We start from the raw sequence: 23533 nt of genomic DNA on the forward strand, positions 1-23533 counted from the left end.
TCCTCATTCTTTCCCAGGGATGCAAATATGTGCATAGTTTGGTGTTTCAGTTTGGTTTTTGTATGTCCACATAGCTCTGTGTTTAAATTAGAGAAGTCAGGTGGACAAAGAGCACTTGTACTGGGAGTGGAAGGTGATGAGAAAAGCAGCAGAGGCAGTGGCAAACAACCAGTTGCAGAGTGTGCAGCGATCACAGAGACGTTGCTCAACATTTTTCTGGGGTTGGAGATGAAACCCTGTGAACACACCTCTGAACTCTGGGTCTTCACTAACCAAAGACTGCCAACTGTGAGTAGGTGCAGTGGAGGGAGTGGATAGTGGTGTGTTAAAAGGGCATACATTCATCGAACTTTCCCACCACAAGGTGGGAAACTGACGCAAATGATCCTGCCTAATGTGCTGTGGGATCAGGTTTGCTTATGGTCACATGCTTTTGAATGTTTGTGTGGTGTTTTCCCAGACTAATGCTTTGTTTCCTTTCACAGTGCTTGCAAGTGGGGGAATATTGCCTTTTAAAGGCGCTCAGGGGTGGTGTTAAGTTTTCTTAGGTAACTAGCTGGGGGCTCAAGCCAGTTCTGTTTTGTGTTGTTAAGAGGAAGCCCTAGAGATATTGAACTCAGCCCATGATACTGCTGACTCCACCCGACAGAAAGGTTACACAACCACCACCCTGCTCTTAGGGCCACTGGCTTTAAGGCTGTTTTGTGGTGATGGAAAGGGGTCATGGTGAAGCTGAGCTAAATGAATTCACTGCATCAGTCTTCTCTGTAGTGAGTGTGGGGGAGAATCCCACATCTGAGCCATTCTTTTTAGGTGAAAAATCTGAGGTAGTGTCCCAGATTGAGATGTCAATAGAGGAGGTTTTAGAACAAATTGATAAATTAAACAGTAATAAGTCACCAGAACCAGATGGTATTCACCCAAGAATTGTGAAAACAACGAGAGTCCTGTAGCACTTTAAAGACTAACAAATTTAATTTCTGCAGGCATAAGCTTTCGTGGGCTGTAACCCACTTTGTCAGATGTCAGTTGTGAATTGTGAAGAAACTCAAATATGAAATGGCAAAATTACCAACTGTGATATATACCCTATTGCCTAAATCAGTCTCTAATTTTTAAAAAAAGGCTCCAGAAGCTCTCCTGGCAATTACAGACTGGTAAGCCTAACTTCAGTACCAGGCAAATTGATAATTCTTTTCTTTACTATAGTTTCAACAAAACACATAGAAGAACACAATATGTAGGAAAAAGTCAAGATGACTTTTGTAAAGGGAAATCAATTAGAATTATTTGAGGGTGTCAACAAGCACGTGAAAAACGGTGATCTAGTTGATATAGTTTATTTGGACTTTCAGAAACAATCTGACAAGATCCTTCACTATAGGCTCTTAAACAAAGTTAAGCCATGGAATAAGGGTTCTGTCATGGAGGGTAGGAATAAACAAGAAGTTTTCACAATGACAAAGTAAATAGAGGGGGGCCCCAAGGATCTAGACTGGGATCTGTGCCGTTCAGCATATTCATAAATGATCTAGAAAAGGGGATGAACAGTGAGGCAGCGAAACTTGCAGCTGATCCAAAATTACTTAAGATAATTAAGTGCAAAGGGATCACAAAACTGGGTGATTGGGCAACAAAATGGCAGATGAAATTCAATGGTGATAAGTGAAAAGTAATGCACATTGGAACACATGATCTCAACTGTATATACTGAAATGATGGGATCTAAATTAGCTATTACCACTCAAGAAAGAGATCTTGGGGTCATCTTGCATAGTTCTCTGAAAACATCTGCTTAGTGTGCAGTGGCAGTTGAAAAAGCTAATAGAGTATTAGAAACGGGACAGATGAGACAGAAAATATCAGATGCCTGCACTTTGAATGCTGCTTGTAGTTCTGGTTGCCCCATCGCAAAAAAGATATATTAGAATTGGAAAAGATGCAGAGAATGGCAATGTGACAGGGTGCTGGCTGAGCCCTGGGGGTTAAGCCAGCCTGCTACCACCAGAGCCCTTATTAAGAGGGGAGTGGGGTGAACTGGGAGAGCCTGCAGGGTCGGGGCTACCAAGGAGCAGCTGGTAGGCTCACTCAGCCAAGTCCTATAAAGGCTCAGGAGCATGGCGGCAGGGGAGCCACAAGGGAAGGAGTGAGTGCTCCTCCTACAAGGGTGAAGCTGCCCAGGGAGGCAAGCTGCCCTGATTAGGGGCTGAGGCTGCGTGGTCCTAGCCTTGGACTGTATCTGTATATAGTTGGTGGTGGGGAAGCCTGTAAATAAAGAGCACTGGTGGGAGCACAAAGCTGATGACTGTGCGTGGTTTGTGGGCACAAAGGACCTGACCAACAACAGGGTTTGCGCGAACCTGCTACGAGCAACAAAATGATTATGGGTATGGAACAGTTTCCAAACAAGGAAGGATTAAAAAGACTAGGACTTTTCAGTTGGGGAAAGATGACTAAGCAGGGGTCTGCTATAGGTCTGTAAAATCCTGCATGGGAGGGGCTGAGTGACTTTTACTTCTTCACATAACACAGGAATTGGAACACCTGATGAAATTAATAAACAGCAGGTTTAAAACCAAAGTACTTCTTCACACAACATACAGTCAACCTGTGGAACTCATCGACAGGAGATGTTGGAAAGGGCAAAAGTATAACTGGGTTCAAGAAAGAATTAGGTAAATTCATGGAGATTAGGGCCATTAATGGCCATTAGCCAACATGGTTAGGTACTCAACCTCATGCTCTGAGTGTCCCTAAACCTTTAACTGCCAGAAGCTGCGACTGTATGACCGAGGATGTGGGCTAGATAGACCATTGGTCTGACCCAGTGTGGCCGTTCTTATGAGGTTCATGGCTCAGATCTCTAGAATTCACTGATGTGACCCTTCTGCAGCTTTACCAGTGGGACTGTGTGGAATGGGATGTTTCTGGCAAGGAAGTTATGGGGGCAAGGACAGGCACCTGAGCCATGTCTGGAAGGCAGATATGGGGGAAGTGAGGAGCAGGGACCGGAGGCTGTATCTGATCTCGTGGTGGGGAGGGGTCTGTGATTCAGCATGGGAGATTCTGAAAAATGCAATGGAGTGGCTTACATATGCATCTTTAAGGGCTTTGGGGGGCTGTGAATGGGTTCAGCTATTTACCCATGGTTTAGCAGCAGAGCTTGGATCACTAAACTATATGTTACAGGCATCACAACAACTTTGACCACATATTAACAAGTGTTTTTGTCTGTTGTAATGAATTAAAATTTAACAATAAGTTTAGCCCAATGGGGTCCTGGTCTGTGACTGGGCCTCCTAGGTGCTATCATAGTACAGATAATAAATAATCATAATAGTAATTAATTACTTTGTAAACTGTGTAAATAAAAATTACCACTAGATGGAGCTATTTCATGCCAGGTTATTCGGCGGAGGGGCAGGGGGAGTGCGCGCCCACTCAGTCTCTCGGTGGTATTGCTAGAGTGTAGTGTGTTTGTGGCAGTGTGCGTGTGTAGTGTTACTATGTTGACTGGTATCATTTGTTCAAGTGCCTGTTGTGAGGTGGGGTGGGGTGCCTGCTGGAGGTATTCAATGGGATCTAGTACTCAGCATGCATGAAGCGTGGTAGATAGAACTCAGTTGTCTGTGATTTAAAGCCAAGAGGAGCCTTATGATCCAGGGTTTGGGGTTTTTTTTTCCCCCTCCTCCTAGAAGGAATCACCAGTCCTCACAAATGTGTCTGCTTCAGAAACCTGTCCCTAAATGCTAGCAGAACTGAGCGAAGGCTACTGAGTGAGGACAAATTCAGGCACTGATGGATAATGCCTGGGGATTTTCCTCATCCCTGCAGTCTCCACACTCTGGCTCCCTGCTCCAGGCTGGAGAGGTCTGCTGAAGTCGACAGCATGTGGGTGAGTCTCAACGCTGCTGATCTCAGAGCCTTTCCTTCCTGAACAAACAATTTCCATTCTGAAATAATCCCGTCTCTATGTTTAGAAAGCACCGGATCCTCCAAAGCAAACGGCATGTTCCTTGGGAAGGGACATTCCCCAGATTGTTTGCTTCCCTTTACAAAACACCAACAAGCCCCTCGCCGTCAGGTTTGCATCCGTCCATGAGCAGCGTTGATCAAAGGCACATGTTCGACTTGCACCAAAATAACCTGAGTCCCCCAGGCAACAGTTCCTGCTCTCCCCACCCCCGATGAAGTTTGAGAGGACCTCTGTAATCACAATCCACAGCATTTCAGAAACCACCTCCCCCTATCACTTCCTCCCAGCTGATTTCCAGGGGAACAGACGGAGACTGACTGCTACCGGGGAGGAAGTCCAGGCCTCAGTGAGCAGCTTTCTAAAAGGCACCTACCAGAATGAGATGTTCAGCACATCACTGCCAGAGTCGCCCCTGCCGAGTGAGGTGGCTGTGCTGCAGGAACATGGATGAAAAGACGGCAGAGGAGAAGGTTAGACGAGGCAGCCAGGACAGGGACTAAGAAGAGTTAGGAGTTAAGGACGGTGCTTAAAGTGAGTTGAAAAACAAGTGTGGGGGGGTGTCTATTATCACTCTCACATCCGCCCATCTCCCCTACCTAGCGATCAATTCCGAAATCAATTGTGCCCTCTGCCCTCACATCAGTTCTTGCCTTCCCTCCAGCCTCCCCTGCATTCCTCCTGCAGCTCCAGGGGATTTGCGTTCCCCTCTGTCCTTCCCAGGCATAATGCTGCAAGGAGGAATGCGGGAGTGAGGGGGACAGAGCAGAGGAGCCGCCCTGTTGTTCACAATAGCGGAGTGGGACGAGAGAGTGGAGCAGCTCTGAGTGGCTGGAGCCTTTCTGCTCTCCCCTCTCCTCCCCTCCTTTGAGAATGGTGAGGGCTTGAGACTGAGCAGAGGGGGAAGAGCTCTGCCAGCTGCCTCCAGCAGTGCTGATTGGTGATTGGCTGCTCTTCCCCAGGATGTGAGGAAAGTGGTGAAAGTAGCCAATCAGGATGGTGGTATTAAAAACATGCATCTCAAAAGTAACCTTCCTCATTATTTTAAAAGCATTATTTCCCAGGTCTGTGACCCAGTGCACATCTGTGTGTGTTTGTGTGCGCACTGACCCTTTTGGCACCCAGTGTACGTGTGTGTGCGCACTGACCCTTTTGGCACCCAATGCACATGTATGTGCACCAACCTATTTGGCACACAGTGCATATCTGCGTGTGGGTGTGTGCGCACCGGCCCATTTGGCACTCAGTGTACCTATGTGTGAGTGTACACCCCAACCCATTTTCATCCAGCTCCAGGGTTGCTGGAACAATGTGTATAGTGGGGGTGCTGAAAGCCATTGAACCAAACTGTAAACCCTGTATATAATGGAAGTCACTTCAAGCCGGGGGCACCCCTAGTTCCAGCACCTGTGACCAGAACACTGGAGTGCTGGTTAAGAGCTTGTGTCACTTGACTTTACACACTAGAAATCAGTGCCTGAAATGAAGGATAGGCCCACCAATGGCTATTAGCCAAGATGGTCAGAAATGCAACCCCATGCTCTGGGTGTCCGTAGGCCTCTGACTGCCAAACACTGGGACTGGGCGATGGGACAGATCACTCAGTGATTGCCCTGTTCTGTTCTTTCCCTTTGGCCTTTAAAGCATCTGGCACCGGCCACTGTTGGAAGCCAGGATACTGGGTTGGATGGACCATTGGTCTGACCTCGTATGTCCATTCTTATATTCTTACAGTCTGAAAAAAGTGTGGGGGAGTCTATCATTATCTGGGAGCAGCAGCTTTGGTAAGATAGCCTTAAAGTGCACCCCTCAGCAACCCAGCTCGACTGAATTTTTTTTTCTGCATCTGCAACTCTCCCGCTGGCGCATGCCCACTTCAATCACTATAGTACTAGAAATGCAGGTTTCAATCCTGTCTTGGCTCCCATATTAAAATGTGTTTGTTGGTTTCCTCCTTACTCCCTTTTCTCAACACAACAATCACCTCACAGTTTGACACAGGTCAGCAGTCTAATTGGGAGAATCCCAAATAACAGCAGATCCTTCATAGTAGGATTCACAGATAAAGAGATTAATTGGTTTTAATGCCAGAAGGGACCATTGTGATCTAGTCTGGCCATCTGAATAACACAAGCCAGAACAGGTCACCCAGCCCAACAACTTCTGACTGAGCTAGAGCAGATCTTTTAGAAAGAGATGCCGGACTCCACCACGTCCCTGGGTGAGCTGGTTTAATGATTCATTCCCTTACCTGTTATACAGTTGCCTCTTACTTCCTGTCGGAATAGTTCTTGCCCTGACTTCACGCCATTGGATTTAATTCTGCCTATGTCTGTGAAATTACAGAGCTGTCTGCTATCAGAAATCTTCTTCCCACATAGGTATTCCCACATGATCAATTCACTGCTTAACTTTTCCTTGTTAAACTAAATAGCCTGATCTCACTGTGCAGCTTTTCCAAACCTGGAATCATTGGCATGGTTCTTCTTTTGGCCTTTTCCAATTTGTAAAATGTGGACCCCCCCAGACCTGGCCACTGTCCAGTTATGGTTTGACCAAAAGCAGTCTACAGAGGTAATATCACCTCTCTTCTTCTGCGCAGAATGCCCCTGTGTAATGATTTTACTTTCTGAGCAGTGATAAAGATACTGAATAACAATTAATCAATTTTAAATCCTTTAAATATGGTCTACAAACATATTGTATAAAACTAATTTTTTAATCAGAATGTTGTGTGATCTCATGCCTTACAGAAGTCTGTTACATTTGTCAAATCTTCCAACTGGCGGCATTGTGTATTCTCCTGTGCCATCTCCTATGCATGGAAGTAGCTTGCTGTAATAATCCACAAGGCCACTACATTATCCTCCTTTAAATCTTTCCTTAAGACCCACTTGTACTGTGGTGTTCACAAAACATTTAACGATGGTCAGGCATCTCGTGTGTTGTGAACATATACCACTCCTGATCACCACCATTGTCTCACTGTTGCCTGGTGCTTCCCGTCTGTTTGTTATACCCACCTGTTGTCTCTTGTCATGACCTTAGATTGTAACCTGTTTGGGGCAGGAACTGTCTTATTGTTATGTTTGTACAGCGCCTAGCACAATGGTACTTTGGCCTCTAGGTGGTACCGTGACACTAATAATAGCAAGTGAACTTTGTTGGGGAGCCCAGGAGGCTGCTCATTGGCATTGAGGAGCCTTGGCAGAGTTGGTAGGTGGGAACTGAGGGCTGGGATAGGGGAGCCAGAATTAATGGGGCCATCATGGCCACCCCAGTCTGTGGAGACACAGTGGCTGGTCACATTATCTGCTGAGTAAGAGATTAGGCAGGGGAATTGTCTTCCAGAGGATGGGGTGGAAGCCCCTGTGCTCAAAACATTTAGGACTGGACAGGGGAGAGTCCTGCGAACTAGAGCATAGGGATCAATCCTGTCGTGGGCTCCAGGAGAAGGACTAGATGACAATGTAAGAGAAGGGGCAGGTCTGGGAGGCAGGGGCAATGGACCCTCAGGGTGAGCAGATGCTGTTGTTCAATCCAGCTGTCTCCACAGGGTCTGTCAGAGTCGCACAGCGTTTCCATGATTGTAAACATTCTTGTAAACAAATTAACAGAAACCATATCCTCCTCCACCTCTCCCCGCCCCTGCAGCAGCCAGCAGCATGCAGCCAACTGCACACAGCCCAAGGATGGGCCCACGCTCAGTGCTCCAGTATGGTTCTGACCAAAAACTGAAGGATGGGAACCCAACATCAGGAACCCTGTGTGTTCATTCATCAAGGCCAGCAGAGGAGAGAGAGAGAGACGAGGTTGGCTCCATGTCTGCACTAACCTTTGGAGTGCCATGTCAGAACCCTGTCCTAGCAGCAATGCGCAACATAGCTTCTCCTTTGGCCACAAGAAAGGGTCTCCAAAGCCAAGGAAGTAGTTCCCATCACCCAGGCATATGCAGGGTTTGGGCCACTGTCAGGACATCATTTTAGACCTGACCTAGTGAAATGGTGTGACCCTACTGCAGAGGTAGTCTCACTGGGTAACAATGCTTCTCCCCAGATAGTTGATTCCCATCAAGGAGAATGCTGCCCCCTCTCCCTGTAGCTCCTGGACTCTCACAAGACTAACAGGTGCCTGACTTCTTCACTTATTTTTAACCTTCCATCTGGATGCAGGAAGCTGCTGATGGCTCAGAACATCCGGGAATCGGGGCCCAAGAACATCCTGGAGGGATTTCCTGTTTGTGACTTCACCAGCCAGGACCCCAGCCTAAGAGGTGAGTGTGGGCAGGAGCCTGACAGCTGAGGGACTCAGCTAGGACCACTTCCTGATTACACCAAACCTGATTCAGGTCTCAAAATCCATCTACCAGGAAACAGTAACAGGCCAGGCCCTTCCCCCCCAGAGGGTGAGGGGCAGCATGGCACCCCGCCACAGTGCCCTGCTGGGGGGTGATGTATAAGGTGCAGAATAGCACCCCCCATGCTCTGAGGGGGCTGGTGTGAGGGGCTTGGCAGCCACCCCACCCTGCCAGGAGGCAGGACATGAGGGGCAGTGCAGCCCCACCAGTGCCTTGCCAGGGGGCAGTTTGTGAGGGCCACGGAGCCCCCCCCACAGTACCTGCTGGGCAGCAGGAGGTGAGGGACAGTGCAGCCTCACCAGAGTCCTGCTGGGGGGCAGCTTGTGAGGGGCAGCACACCACCCCAGTTCCTTGCCAAGGATACAGGACATGAGGGGCAGCGCAGCCCCCCCAATGATCTGCCGGGGGGCAGGATGTCAGGGGCAGCTCAGCCCACCTCCACCCCCCCCCGAGCCTTGCCGGGGAGTAGGGCTGAGGGGCTGCGCAGCCCCCTGGAGTCCTGCCAGGGGGCAGAATATGAGTGGCAAAGCAGTTCCCCCAGTGCCCTGCTGAGGAACGAGATGTGAGGGCCAGCACAGCACCCTCCCCCGTACCCTGCTGGGCGGCAGGACATGAGGGACAGCGCAGCCTCTCCAGAGTCCTGATGGGGGGCAGATTGTCAGGGGCAGTGGAGCCCCCCGAGTTCCCTGCTGGGAGGCTGGGTGTGAGGGGCACCAAATTCCCCCAGTTCCCTGCCAAGGATACAGGATATGAGGGACGGCACAGCTCCCCTGAGCCCTGCTGGGAGGCAGAGTATGAGGGGCAGCGTAGTTCCCCTAGTGCCCTGCCAGGGGGCAGGATGTGAGGGGCAGTGCAGCCCCTCCTCCCCCCAGACCTCTGCCAGGGGGCAGGACATCAGGGGCAGCACATCCCCTTCCACGTGCCATGGGGGGGGGGCAGGATGTCAGGGGCACCACAGCCCCCAGAGAGCCTTGCCATGGGGCAGGGCATGTGGGGCAGCAGAGCCCCACCAGAGCCTTGCTGGGGGGGCAGGGCGTGAGGGGTACCACAGTCCCCTGTTGCTTCCCCCTGCCATGCATTACTGTGCTTTACTCACGATTGAATTCCACCCCGCCTGCCCTTCCCTTGGCTGCGTTGGGTCCCTCAGAAGTTCCTCACAGGCCGCTCTGGTCCTAAATAACTGAGGTGTCCTTCCCCCTGCTCGCCCGTTTCCAGGTCATTTATTTACGTACATACACGAGACCTAGCCTGGAGCCTGGTGGCCCCACTGTGCATCTTCTGCCCTGAGGAAAATGGCCTGTGGATTCCACTCCTCAGTTTTGACTTAGCCAGTTTCTGCTCTGGCCTGTCCCCCAAGGCCCTTCAGTGTCTGCAGGACCTTCTGGGGGGACTTTGTCCAGTCCCCTCTGAAAGTCCCGTACAACATGCAGGACCCTTTTCTCTGCTGTAGTGTTAACAGGCTCACAGTGCCCTAGTAGAGTACAGAAGAATGATGCACAGGGGCAACCAGCTAGAGCAGGGAAAGTCACTTCGGGTTCCCAGCTCTGACTCTCTTTCAAGACTGTGAAGGGCACCTGGCCCAGCCAGGCCACGGTCCAGTCAGACTGCACAAGTCCGCAGCCTCTGTCTGTACTGAGCACCCACCTTGGGCTGAGGCCGCGCGAATGGGCCATAATGCCAGCAGCAGTCGCCCAGGGCCAGGAATCAAGAGATCCAAGTTAAACCCATGCTGGGCCATATGCAGCAGGTAATTCCCCATCTCTCCCTTCCCTTCCCTTCCCTTCCCCCACAAGGGCCTTCACAGCTGTAGGGATGGGAACAGGCCACAGGTGAAGGGGCCAGAAGCTCTGAGAGTGGCCCAGGCGTTTGTAGGCTGCAGGAGTCTCAGATCCCAAGGGCAATGCTCAGAAAAAGGGCATTTTATAAGGGGGAGGGGTGGGCTCTGCCCCTCTCAGCACAGCCTGCTCCCAATACACCTTCTCCCCATCCCTCCCCTCACTAGCCCTTCTCTGCTCCCCCTCCAGCCCTGCCCCCATCTACCTCCCCTCACTAGCCCTTCTCTGCATCCTGCCCCCTCCAGCCCTGCCCCCATCTACCTCCCCTCACTAGCCCTCTCTCTGCATCCTGCCCCCTCCAGCCCTTCTCCCTGCCCCATCTCCAGCCCTGCCCCATCACCTCCCCTCACTAGCCTTCTCTGCCCCCCCCCCCCCCAGCCCTGCCCCATCTACCTCCCCTCACTAGCCCTTCTCTGCATCCTGTCCCCCTCCAGTCACTATCCCTTCTCCGGTCTGTCCCCTCCATGCCCCCCATCACTGGCCCACCCCCTCCCTGTCCCTTCTCTTCCCCTCCCCCAATTATCCTCGCCCCCTCCCCTCCCTGTCCCTTCTCTGATCCCCGGCCCCTCCCTGCTCCCGTCCCCCCTCGCCCCTCCCTCTCCCACACCCCCACCCCGGCGGCGGCAGCCCCCAGTCCAGCTGCGCGCGGGTCCCTGTTTGCCCTGGACTCGCTCCCGGCGGCGGGATGAATCGCGCGGCCGGGGGAGTGGGGCTGGGGAGGGGGATGGAAAGAAGGGAGGGCGCGGGGCGGTGAGCAGCGAGCGGGGGAGGGGAGCGGAGCGGAGGGGAGGGGAGGGAAGCGAAGGGGGCAGCGGATCGGGTTGCAGCAGGAGCGGAGCCTGCTCTCCCAGCCCAGTGTGGAGCCTGCGGCCCCGGCTCCCGAGCAGCCTGCGGAGCCCGGGGGCGGAGGCAGCGATCCAGGCAGCGGGCCCCGGCGCTCGCTCGCTCGCTCGCTCGGGCAGCCGCGATGGGGAGTCGGTGCCCGGCTCCCCCGGGGCGCGGCGCAGGGCGCGCTGCAGGGCTGTGACCGCGCAGCGCAGCGCAGCGGAGCCGGACGGGTGTAAGTGCTGAGCGCTGGGGCCGGACCCGGGCTCCCCGGACCCTGCGCCCCATCTCCCGCCCCGCCCCCCCCCCGGCTCACCCGATCCTGCGCCTACCTCCCCGCAGCCCCCCCGGCTCCCCGACACCTACCGCCCCACGTCCCGGCGCACCTCCCCCCTGGATTCCCCCTCCCCCGGCTCCCCATCTCCCGCCCCGCCCCCCCCCGGCTACCGCCCCCGACCCCGCCGACCCCGCCCCATCTCCCGCCCCGCCCCCCCGGCTCCCCGACACCTACCGCCCCACGTCCCGGCGCACCTCCCCCCTGGATTCCCCGGCTCCCCCGACCCTGCGCCCCATCTCCCGCCCCGCCCCCCCAGCTCCCCCGACCCTGCGCCTACGTCCCCGCACCCCTCAGAGCCCGCAGCCCCGCTCCGCCCCCGAGCCTCTTGTTCCACCCCGCCCGGCTCAGCGCTGCTGCGGGGGGCTGCGCCCAGACACAGCGGGGACGGCCGCTCTGTGCTCTGCTCCCTGGGGACTGGAGCAGGCTCCCGAATTGCTGCCCCGGGCCCCAGCCGCGTCCCCGCAACCCCTCCCCCATTCCGTCCCTGCCTCTGCCTCTGCCTCTGCTCCGCATCCCTCAGCGCCATCGCCCAGGTATCCGGCTCCGGAGCCCAGCCGCGCGCTGGGGGTGGCGGGGGGTAAAGAACGGGATTCCCGCCCGCCCCCGTTTACACGGCCCCTCCGGTAAATTCCTGTGGGGAAACCGCTCGCTTTGTTCTGCTTCGCAGTGCGAGACAATGGGGTGCGGAGCCTGAAGCGGGCTGTGGAGGGGTAGCCGCGCCGCTCCGCTTCGGAGGGGCCCAGGGTCTTGCTTTGGCCACCCGGCGGGTACTTGGACTCTGCAGGCAACACTTGGAGTGTTGTGTGCAGAGAGTGTGTTTCTGCACACAACAGCTGGGACGGGAGGGTATTGTGTGCTTGCCTGCGCCAGCTGGAAGTGTGTGTGCCAGCTGTGAGTGTATTGTGTGGGAGAGACACTCACACTGTATGTGTGTGTTTGCGTGCCAACTGTGTGTGTGAGAGAAAGACACACGCACACACACTCTGCGTGTGTGCATGCGTGAGCCAGCTGTGAGTGTATGTATGTAGGGACACTGTGTGTGTGTGAGAGAGAGAGAGGGAGAGAAAGACATACACACACACACACAGAGACTCTGTCTCTGTGTGCGCCCCAGCCAGACAGCTGGGAGCGCATTGTGTGCATGTTAAGGCTGTGGTCGGGTTTGTTCTGAGAGGGGCTGGAGTGCGGGTGGGTGATTATCTGGCTGGTCAAGGGCCAGCCTTTACTCAAGGCATTTGCAGTCCTACTGCTAGTAAGGGAATGGGGGATGGGGACACCAGCGTGTACAGTGATGGTAGGAGTTGGGGGCTGCAGGCCTGTGGGAGCCCAGTAGGGGTTCGAAGAGGGAACACTGGAGAGGGAGTCGGGGTGCAGACTGTGGGGGAGCCGGGTGGGGGTTGGAAGGCAGAATGACTGTCAATCATTGATGGGCTTTGTCCGGCTTTGAAGACTAAGAGTTTGCCGTTGTGGGTGTAGGGGTGCCTGCCTGCAGAACAGAGAAGAGGAGGTTGTTTTAGGGTAACAGTCAATGCGCAACCAGTGCACATCCATTGTTGGGGGGCATCAGCAAAAGGGTCACCCCCTGCACTGGGGTCACCAGTGTTCAGTAATACTGTTACACAGGTAGGGACTGCTATTGTGAGCTTCTCTCTGTGGCACCAGCATGTGCGTTAGGGCTATTTGCATTGTGGACAGCAGCCATCTTTGTTGCATGGTCATGCCCTGTGTGCCACCCCTTTCGCCATCCTCCTGTGGGGTTCAGTGGTGCCATATTCCCCATTCCTAGTAGGTGACACTTTGGGTACGTCCATACTGGAGCTGGGGGGGTGTAATATCCAGTTCTGGCAGACATACCCCCCATAGGTCTAATCCAGCTAGAAGTGGTGCAGTGATGGTGCAAGCAGCTGCATGGGCTAGGCATCTGAAGCCAGGTCCTGCTCAAAATCCTGCATACATCATCGGGAGTTAGCCATCGGGAGTTTTCGCATGCTAGCTGAATCGGAGCGAGTGCAGGTATGTCCACCCAAGCTGGAAATTGTGCTGCCAGCTCCAGTGTAGATGTATCTCTAGACACAAGGAGACAGGGAATTCTGTAGGTGGACAGACAATTGGATGTGCTCTCCCTTTTCCCAATGTTTTCTTCCTCGGCTCGCTAATAGCCCCCTTTTCCTGCCCCTGGGCCTAGATTCCCCTAGTGTCCCTGATGTTCCAGACCTGTGTGGAGGTATTGTAGCCCCAGAACATGAGTGAAGCTGGAGGTGCTGCTGCTGCGGGGAACCTAGTGCGTTTCAGTCCAGAATACAAACCTTGCTAAAGCCCCATTATCTTCTCTGCCCCTTTCCCTCTGCACTCCTCCAGCTCTGTGGTCTGCAGTCCTGGTCTGGAGTGGCAGGGGCGTGGATGCTAATGGCTTTCTGCAGGGTGGCTGAGAGGCTGCCATTTGTTTTATAGGGAGCTCAGAGCTGGGAAGGGAGGGGAGTGAGCGAGAGAGGCAGCCTGGCTCACATTACACAGGCTGGGCTTGGACCAGCCACACCAGCCCCTTGCACTGAGCTATTTGCTAATTGGAAGCAGCTGTTGGGATTTGGTGACTCTGCATCCACTGAGGTCACTGTTGCCTTCCCCACCGGCCTGAGCCTGTGAGGCTCCTCAGGACCCGGAGCTGCCGGCGCCTTGAACAGCCTGCTCCCAATCTCTGCCCAGGATAAGTGGGGTGGGGGGAGGCAGCAGCCGACCCTCCCTGTGGGGGGTAACAGGTCTGAACCTCCCATTCCCCAATCCTACCTGGGCAAACGGGAGGAGGGAGCTAGGCGTCTGCACATGCTCCACAGATCCCCAGCTGCCCTAGACACCCCTCAGCTTCACCCCCTTCCCCAGCTGCCACCCAGCACCTTGCTAGTTTTGCTGCGTTCCAGGAGGTAATGAGGTTTGCTCTTGCAAATCCAGCCCTTTCAGCAGGGTAGTTCAGGGCACACGTGGTGTTTATTCATGTCTCTTTGGGGAAGTATGGAGGTTAGGTTAGGTTAGGTTCCCCACTTCTTTTTATACCACTACACCTTTGAGTCTTGGGCCCTTCATCACACTCCGGCTCCCTCTCTCTCCTTTGACTTCCATGGGACAGTCCTCCTGCTCCACACTTGCTTAGCTTCAGCCATGGCCCTAACCCTGATGCGCCCCACCACCCCGTTGCCCTTAGCTTGCCTCGGGAGCACATGGGGCCCAGCAAGCCAAAGTTGGGTCACTTGAGACTCATTGCAGGCCCAGGATCTAGCCTATCCCAACTGCCAGAAATTGTTGCCCATCCACACACACTACTCTCCAGAGCCCACTGAACCACCCGCAGTCTGGGTAAGTACCATTATCTCCACTTTAGCAGGGGGAAGTGAAGTGATTTTTCCAAGGCCATTCAGTGACTCAGTGGCATAAGTCCAACTAGAAGCCAGTGCCAGAATGTGAGTAAGTCCCACTGACTTCTTGTATCCTGTTGGAAGACAATCAGGCCCCAGGAACCCGGAACCCTAGACCAGTGGTTACGAAATCATGGTCCCTAGAGAGCTGATGGGGTTCTGGGGCACTGACTACTGCCATTTGTCTCCAGGTGCTAATCTATGTTTAAAGAAACTAAAAATATAGGAAATATTTTCCTAAGATCACTCTCCATGTTAGTCATTGCTGGAGTTTCCAGGGAAGATATTTGTACTAGGCCTGTTCCACTTCTGGAGCTGGGATTAGAACCCAGGAGTCCTGACTCTCTCTTCCCCTGGAAAGGATTAATACTGCTGGACCTATCACAGTCACACACTTAATACTAGGGTGCTTTGTCCCCTTCTGGAAGCCAGCAGCCATCTCCATCCCTGAAAGCAGGGAAGTTGCTGCCATCCCATGTCTGACATGAGCAGCTCGTGAGTGCGGTTATGGGACCAACAGCAAATGCTTTCAAGAGAGTCCAAGTATGAGCTCATGCTGCCGCCATCCCTACAGACCACTAAGCCCTGCTTTACCAGGGGCTAAGAGCAGCACTGGGGCTGTGTGCCTCGATGAGCTTCCTGACTGCTAAGTCACTCTAGCTGCTCCTCGGGAGCGTGAGCCGTGCCCAGAGGGCCAGGCAGGCGGCCTTCGGGTGCAGCACATCCACTCCTCCCCTACCCATCCCTCCCCCACTGCTGCAGTGAGATGAAGCTACGGTAGGGGGAGTGAGGGGATGGAGCAAAGGAGCCAGAGAGCCAAGAAGCAGGGAGCAGACAAAGGAGGAGTGCAAGCGGCAGAGGGTGTGTGGGACAGGGAGAAAATGCAGGGAAAGCCAGGGCAGCTGTAGAGCTCAGAGCAAGCACATTCCCGCACATTCCCACTGTGGTGTTACCCTCCTGGCACAGTGCCCACTTGGGGCATCAGCAAGCTGTGCCAGGCGAAAATGCTGGGCCACATGCTGCTCCAGAGAGACCCGGTTTCAAGCTGGGCAGTCTGTAAAGGTGACAGAATATTAGAATATTGTGTCCAGTTTTGGGCCCCCCACTACAAAAAGGATGTGGACAAGTTGGAGAGAGTGCAGCAGAGGGCAACAAAAATGATTAGGGGGCTGGAGCACAGGACTTATGAGGAGAGGCTGAGGGAACTGGGCTTGTTTAGTCTGCAAAAGAGAAGAATGAGGGGGATTTGATAGCGGCCTTTAACTACCTGAAAGGGGGTTCCAGGGAGGATGGGGCTAGGCTGTTCTTGGTGGTGGCAGATGACAGAACAAGGAGCAACAGTCTCAAGTTGCAGGGCGGGCGGTCTGGGTTGGACATTAGGAAAAAGTTTTTTACTAGGAGGGTGTGAAGCACTGGAATAGGTTACCTAGGGAGGTGGTGGAATCTCCATCCTTAGAGGTTTTTAAGCTGAGGCTTGACAAAGCCCTGGTTGGGATGATATAGCTGAGGTTAGTCCTGCTTTGAGCAGGGGGTTGGACTAGATGACCTCCTGAGGTCCCTTCCAACTCTAATATTCTATGATTCTATGCTGATTTATCCCCACCCAGCTCTGCTGCACACTGGGCCCTTTCAGTTGATACCAGCTTTGGATCCCCCATTTTTCACACCTAGCACCTTTTTCCCTAGGGGAGGGCCACAATAGGGCCTGTCAACAGGGCAGCCTATCAACGTCTCCCAGGCTGACACCGTGTGCTCACCAGGTCATTGGCATGTGAGAGCCAAGGTGCCAAACCTGGTAATGATGACAATGCTTACTGCCCTGGCAAGCTGCAGTCCTAGGCACTAGCCCCTCTGGAACCCTCTGGAGCCTACGGCAGCCCAAGCCTCACACAGCTGACCAATCTATGATCATTCACAGGGGAGGAGATTGAGACACAGAGAAGGGAAAAGCCTGCCTATGATCAGGGTCAGAGCTGGGACTCGAACCCATGTCCTGACCAGCAGTCATCTTCTTAGTGACCCAGCTGCAGAGCAGCTTGGCCTACTGCAATGAGGAATGGGGGGGGGCATGCGGGATGGCTATCAGGAGAACACAAGCTGCCATGGGAATGGTCAGTGATAGTGTACAATAGAAGCCTGAACTTCTTGTTAGCGTGGTCAGCGCTACAGCCTGCCTGGAGCTGGACATGCAGCCCCAGAGGGGGAGCCCCAGGCCTTCTGGTTGGAAAACCATTCCCAGAGAGTAGTTACCAGGGTTCACAATCAAGTTGGAAGGGCACAATGAGTGGGGTCCTGCAGGGGTCAGTCCTGGGTCCAGTTCTGTTCAATATCTCAGCAATGATTTAGATAATGGCCTAGAGAGCACATTTACAAAGTTTGCGACGATACCAAGCTGGGAGGGGTTGCAAGTGCTTTGGAGGATAGGATTAAAATTCAGAATGATCTGGACAAACTGGAGAATTGGTCTGAGGTAAATAGGATGATATTCAATAAGGACAAATGCAAAGTGCTCCACTTAGGAAGGAACGATCAGTTGCACATATACAAAATGGGAAATGACTGCCTAGGAGGGAGAACTGTGGAAAGGGATCTGGGGGTCAGAGTGGATCATAAGCTAAATATGAGTCAACAGTGTAACACTGCTCCAAAAAAAAAAACCCCATCCCAGAGTGATGTTTGCTATTAGCAGGAGTGTTGTAAGCAAGACACGAGAAGTAATTCTTCTGTTCTACTCTCTGCTGATTAGGGCTCAACGGCGTATTGTGTCTAGTTCTGGGTGCCACATTTTGGGAAGATGTGAACAAATTGGGGAAATTCCAGAGAAGAGCAACAAAGCTAGTTACGGGTCTAGAAAACATGACCTATGAAGGAAGATTGAAAAAACTGAGCTTGTTCAGGAGGAGGGAGAAAAATTGTTCTCTTTGATCTCTGAGAATAGGACAAGAAGCAATGGGCTTAAATTGCCGCAATGGCAGTTTAGGTTGGACATTAGGAAAAAGTTCCTGACTGTCAGGATAGTAAAGCACTGGAATAGGCCTAGGGCGGCTGTGGAATCTCTGTCATTGGAGATTTTTAAGAGCAAGTTTGACAAACCGCTGTCAGGGATGGTCTAGCTAATGTTTGATCCTACCATAAGTGCAGAGGACTGGACTAGATGACCTCGTGAGGTCCCTTCCAGTCCTATGATTCAATTCAATTCTCCCCTGGCATCTGCAAATACTTCTGCCCTGGTTTCACTCTTTCTCCTCTGGGTCTAGTTCTTCCCAATGTCCTCTTTGTCTCATAGACTCCATTTTAGGGGGAAGGGACTACACAGCAGGGAGACTGGGTTACCTGGCAGGGCTCCCCTCCCCCTTACTCTTTTCCTGCCCTTTGCTTGCTGCTACCCTCCTGACCAGTCTCCTCTGATCTGCATTCCTTGCAGGATTAAGGAGCACACTCTGAAAAGGAGAGCGAGCCAACCTCCACCTCCATCCCCAGAGCCTCGAGGAGTTGTTAGCGATGGGGTGCCTGAAGAGGTCAGCCCAGCTGCTGCTGCAGCTGCTGCTACTTGGGGGCCTCAGGCCTGGGCAGGGCTCTGCCATGTTGGGCACCCTGGATCTACAGATAGATGAGGAGCAGCCAGCCGGCACCATCATTGGGGACATCAGTGCTGGCCTGCCCCCCAGCACCACTGCCTACATGTACTTCATCTCCGCACAAGAGGGCAGCGGTGTCACCACTGACCTGGAGATAGATGAGAACACGGGCATCATCAAAACAGCTCGTGTGCTGGACCGGGAGAGCAGGGACCACTACAGCTTCATTGCTGTCACCCCTGAGGGCATCACAGTGGAAGTGAATGTCCAGGTGAATGACATCAATGACCATGCACCAGTATTCCCCAAGCGCCACGGCACCTTTCAAATCCCAGAGCACACCCCGATTGGCAGCAGGTTCCCCCTGGATCCAGCCTTCGACGCTGACAGCGGCCTGCTGAACACCCAAGGTTACGTGATCAAAGGGGAGAATGTTGGCCAGGCCTTTCGACTGGAGACACGCAGGGGCCCCAACGGGGTCTTGTACTTGGACCTGGTGGTGAGCAACATCCTGGACCGGGAAAACTGCTCGTCGTATTCCCTGCTACTGGAGGCCTATGATGGCGGCTCCCCTCCTCGGAGCACTCAGATGACTTTGGATGTGTCCATCCAGGACATCAATGACAATGCACCTGCCTTCAACCAGAGCCGCTACCACACCCTCATATCAGAGAATCTGAAGCCAGGCAGCAGCATCCTGCAGGTCTTTGCCTCCGATGCAGATGAGGGTGACAACGGGGCCGTGGTGTATGAGATCAATCGGCGGCAGAGTGACCCTGACCAGTACTTCACCATTGATTCCAGGACAGGTGTCATCAAGCTCAACAAGGGTCTGGACTATGAGATGAGGAAGGTGCATGAGCTGGTGGTGCAGGCGCGGGACAAGGCCGTGCACCCAGAGGTCACCACAGCCTTTGTCACCATCCATGTTCGCGACTACAATGACAACCAGCCTACCATGACCATCATCTTCCTGAGCGAGGATGGCTCACCACAGATCTCCGAGGGTGCCCAGCCCGGCCAGTATGTGGCACGCATCTCTGTCTCGGACCCCGACTATGGTGAGTACTCCAATGTCAATGTCTCCCTGGAGGGGGGAGATGGCAAATTTGCCCTCACAACCAAGGACAACATCATCTATTTGATCTGTGTGGACCAGCTACTGGACCGGGAGGAGAGAGACTCCTATGACCTGCGGGTGATGGCCACTGACTCCGGGACCCCTCCGCTGAGGGCAGAGTCAGCCTTTGTGCTGCAGGTGACGGATGTCAATGACAACCCACCTCTCTTTGACCAGCTGGAATACAAGCAGAGCATCCCCGAGGTGGTGTATCCAGGCAGCTTCGTCCTGCAGGTGACAGCCCGGGACAAGGACCAGGGTCCCAATGGGGAGGTGCGGTACAGTATCCTGCACAACCAGGACACCCACTCCAACTGGTTCACCATCGACCCTGCCACAGGCATCATCACCACCGCTGCCCCCCTGGATTACGAGAAGGACCCCCAGCCCCAGCTGACAGTGCTGGCCCTGGACAGAGGGACGCCTGTCCTCTCCTCCACGGCTGTGGTGCACGTTGCCCTGCAGGATGTCAATGACAATGAGCCTGTGTTCAGGAGCAATTTCTACAATGTCTCCCTGAAGGAGAACACGCCCGCTGGGACCTGCTTCCTACAGGTGGGGACCAGCTAGGCAGGGACCTGAGGGGCAGGGTTGGGGTGGCAAGGCACGGTGAGGGACTGGGGTGGAGGGTGGCCAGGCAGGGGGAGAAGCCTGGGGTGCAGGTTGAGGGTGGCCAGGCAGAGGAAGGGGCCTGGGGTGCAGGTTGAGGGGCGGCCAGGCAGGGGAAGGGGCCTGGGGTGCAGGTTGAGGGGCGGCCAGGCAGGGGAAGGGGCCTGGGGTGCAGAGCAGTCAGGTGGTCAGGCAGGAAGGGTGAAAGGCCAGGGGTGGGGGATATTATAGTTGGGCAGAGGAGGTGAGGAGCAATGGGGGAGGAATCAGGGCCAGGGACGGATGAGTTGGGGGGGCTGACATGGAAGGGGAAGGGGTCATGGACTAGCGGGTGTAGGGGTCAGGGTGGAGTTGCCCCCTGACAAGGGGAGGGGTTAGGGCAGCAGGGCCTGGGGTGGGTAATATTATTAGTAGCAGTATTGCAGTGGCATTCAGAGCCTGTGACTGAGATCGGGGCCCCTCTCGCGCTGGGTGCTGCACAGACCTCGACTGAGAGCAGATTTCTATGGAAGTGTGTGAGGTGCATGGAACATCTTCAGTCTGTCAAAGTTGGTCTGTGCAGAGCTGGGAAGAGAACCCAGGAATCCAGACTCTGCCCCTGCTCCCATCACTGACCAGCGCTTCCTCCCTAATCATAACCCAGGAGGGAGTGTCAGAGTGTGCACAGCACACGCTCAGTGCTCCAGATCCCATGCAAAGCCCTGGGACACAGCCGAGACAGAGCATGCTGGAGATGGGACACTGCTGCTGTTCAAGCCCATAGCCATCTGGGGGAGAATGGCAGGTGAAGGGCGGATGAGATACGAGCCGAGGTGTAGAGTCGGTGGGCTGAGAGATTCAGGAGGGCTGCTTCAGGGTCAAGCGCAGAGACAGGCGGAGGGAAGGTCTTTGCTCCAGAAGGTGGCAAGTCCATGGAGGGGGAAATGCCTGGAGCCAGGGTGTGATGTGTCTGCCTGAGGTGAGCTGGGGTGAGTGGTGGCATTGTGGGGAAGGTGAGTTATTGGGAGCAGGAGGTGGCTCTGAGCACTGTGTGGCGGGAGGGGTTGGCTCTGAGGCGTGTGGGGAAGGTGATCCGTGGGGTGACTTTGTTGCTGTAGGGAGGGTGAACTCTGGGGGGAGGGGATGGCTCTGAGGCGTGTGGGGAAGGTGATCCGTGGGGTGACTTTGTTGCTGTAGGGAGGGTGAACTCTGGGGGGGAGGGGTTGGCTCTGAGGCGTGTGGGGAAGGTGATCTGTGGGGTGACTCTGTTGCTGTAGGGAGGGTGAACTCTGGGGGGGAGGAGGGGATGGCTCTGAGGCGTGTGGGGAAGGTGATCCGTGGGGTGACTTTGTTGCTGTAGGGAGGGTGAACTCTGAGGTGTGTGGGGAAGGTGATCCGTGGGGTGACTCTGTTGCTGTAGGGAGGGTGAACTCTGTGGGTTGGGGGGAGGAGGGGATGGCTCTGAGGCGTGTGGGGAAGGTGATCCGTGGGGTGACTCTGTTGCTGTAGGGAGGGTGAACTCTGTGGGTTGGCTCTGAGGCGTGTGGGGAAGGTGATCCGTGGGGTGACTTTGTTGCTGTAGGGAGGGTGAACTCTGGGGAGGAGGGGATGGCTCTGAGGCGTGTGGGGAAGGTGATCCGTGGGGTGACTTTGTTGCTGTAGGGAGAGTGAACTCTGGGGGGGAGGGGATGGCTCTGAGGCGTGTGGGGAAGGTGATCCGTGGGGTGACTTTGTGGCTGTAGGGAGGGTGAACTCTAGGGAGGAGGGGTTGGCTCTGAGGCGTGTGGGGAAGGTGATCCGTGGGGTGACTTTGTGGCTGTAGGGAGGGTGAACTCTGGGGGGGAGGGGATGGCTCTGAGGCGTGTGGGGAAGGTGATCCGTGGGGTGACTCTCTTGCTGTAGGGAGGGTGAACTCTGGGGGGAGGGGATGGCTCTGAGGTGTGTGGGGTGGGGAAGGTGAGCCCTGGGGGGTGGGGTGGCCCACAGCTGTCCCACCCCACCCCCCTCTCCCCTGAAGGGAGGCCTCTCGGCACTTTTCCGTTAGGTTGAGTGGCTGGGAAGGGAAAGGCCTTCTGGAAATGCAATCACAGAAGAGGGGAGGGGAGGGCTAGGAAGAGCTCTGTGCCTGTCAGGAGCAGCAGGGGGACAAGCGGGAAGGGAGCAGGAGAGTCCCTGCCTCAGACTGAAAGATTGGGAGAGCCTGGGTAGCTGTGTGGGCCTGGGAAGCTGGAACATGGACTCTGAAGGCCCCTGGTGTCTCTGGCTGCACTTCCTCTAGACTCGGCACCTGCCCCGGAGGAAGGGCAGCTGTGGCTGTTAGGGGCTGGAGCAGGCACTGAGCAGCATCCTCCACTCCTTGTGTAGTGGAGGTGCAGCTGGAGGCTTCTCTTGCTCTGGGTCATGCAGAGGGAGGGAGCTGTCCAAGCAGGCCAAAGTGGCTGAGGGTTTGGCTGCATTTCGGGCCTTTGGCTCAGCATTCGTGTTTCGTTTGGAAATGGCGCATCTGGGCCGAGTGCAGGTAACTCCCACGTGGCCCCAGCACAAAGCAAACAGCTCACACATCTGCTGCTGCTTCCTCTGAGCCGGGAAATGTGAGAGGATGGGAAAGGAGCCTGGCCAGGCAATCGAGCTCGGCATTGAGCCTCGGTGAGGGGGAGCCAGGCCTGAGGAACTGCGCCGAGCCCAGGGGGCACACATCCATACTGTTAGTGCCAGAAGGGACCCTCCTGATCCAGTGTGACTCCTGCAGAGCCCAGGCCAGAGAATCCCACTGACTAAGTCCTGTGTCCAGCTCAGCAGGTCTGGCTGAGCCAGAACAAGTCTTTCAGAAAGACACCCCGTCTCCATTTACAGCTCTGAGTGACGGAGAATCTGCCGCATCCCTGGGTAAGTTGTTGCAATGGTTCATTCCCTTCACTATTAAAAATCTGCATCTTATTTCCAGTCTGACTTTACCTAGCTACCGCTCCCAGCCATTGGATCTCATTGTGCCTTTGTCTGTCAGAGTGAAGATCCACGTGCTCTCAGAAATCTCCTCCCCATGTAGATACTTATAGATGATGATTGAGTCATCTTATTATTATGAATGATTTGTATGGCTGTAGTGCCAGGGAGCCGCAGCGAAAACAAAGAATAAAAAGTTGGCCCCTGCCCCAGAGAGCTCACAATCTAAGTACAGGACAAAAGACAACAGATAGATACAAAGTGACAGCGGAGGACAAGGAAACAGTGAGGCAATTTTGGTCAACTCCTTTGGTTTCAGCACACCAGCTTGACCATAACATTCTGTTGGATAAATTAAATAGATTGAGTTTCCTAAGTCTCTTGCTAAATGTCAGGAGTTCCAGACCTCAAATCCTTCCAATAACGGTCTCCCCAGTGCTGTATCCAGAGGTAACATCACCTCCCCACTCCTACTGGATAGTCCCCTGCTCATACACCCAAGGATCCCGTTAGCTTTCGTAGATACAGTATCCTGCTGGGAGCTCATGTTCATTTGGTTTCCACCATGAA

The 23533-nt window shown here is 54.3% G+C and overlaps 1 protein-coding gene and 1 long non-coding RNA gene across 2 annotated transcripts in view; both read left to right on the forward strand.

The window, feature by feature from the left end:
• The first annotated feature begins 4376 nt into the window (after positions 1 to 4376).
• On the forward strand, positions 4377 to 8232 carry LOC137150872 (uncharacterized). Its single transcript, XR_010919105.1, has 3 exons — positions 4377 to 4507; positions 7628 to 7785; positions 8146 to 8232. It is a non-coding gene; the product is annotated as an uncharacterized lncRNA (long non-coding RNA).
• A 10003-nt stretch (positions 8233 to 18235) lies between these two features.
• The window catches only part of DCHS1 (dachsous cadherin-related 1), an 87724-nt gene continuing 82426 nt past the window's right edge, over positions 18236 to 23533 (forward strand). Inside the window, exon 1 of the mRNA XM_067544905.1 lies at positions 18236 to 19987. Within this exon, the coding sequence (XP_067401006.1) occupies positions 18236 to 19987 (1752 nt within the window). The remainder of the gene's footprint in view (positions 19988 to 23533) is intronic.

Source organism: Emydura macquarii, unplaced genomic scaffold, assembly GCF_026122565.2.
Source record: "Emydura macquarii macquarii isolate MOO-44397 ecotype Brisbane River unplaced genomic scaffold, CSIRO-AGI_Emac_v2 contig_1032, whole genome shotgun sequence".
Lineage (NCBI taxonomy): Eukaryota > Metazoa > Chordata > Testudines > Chelidae > Emydura > Emydura macquarii.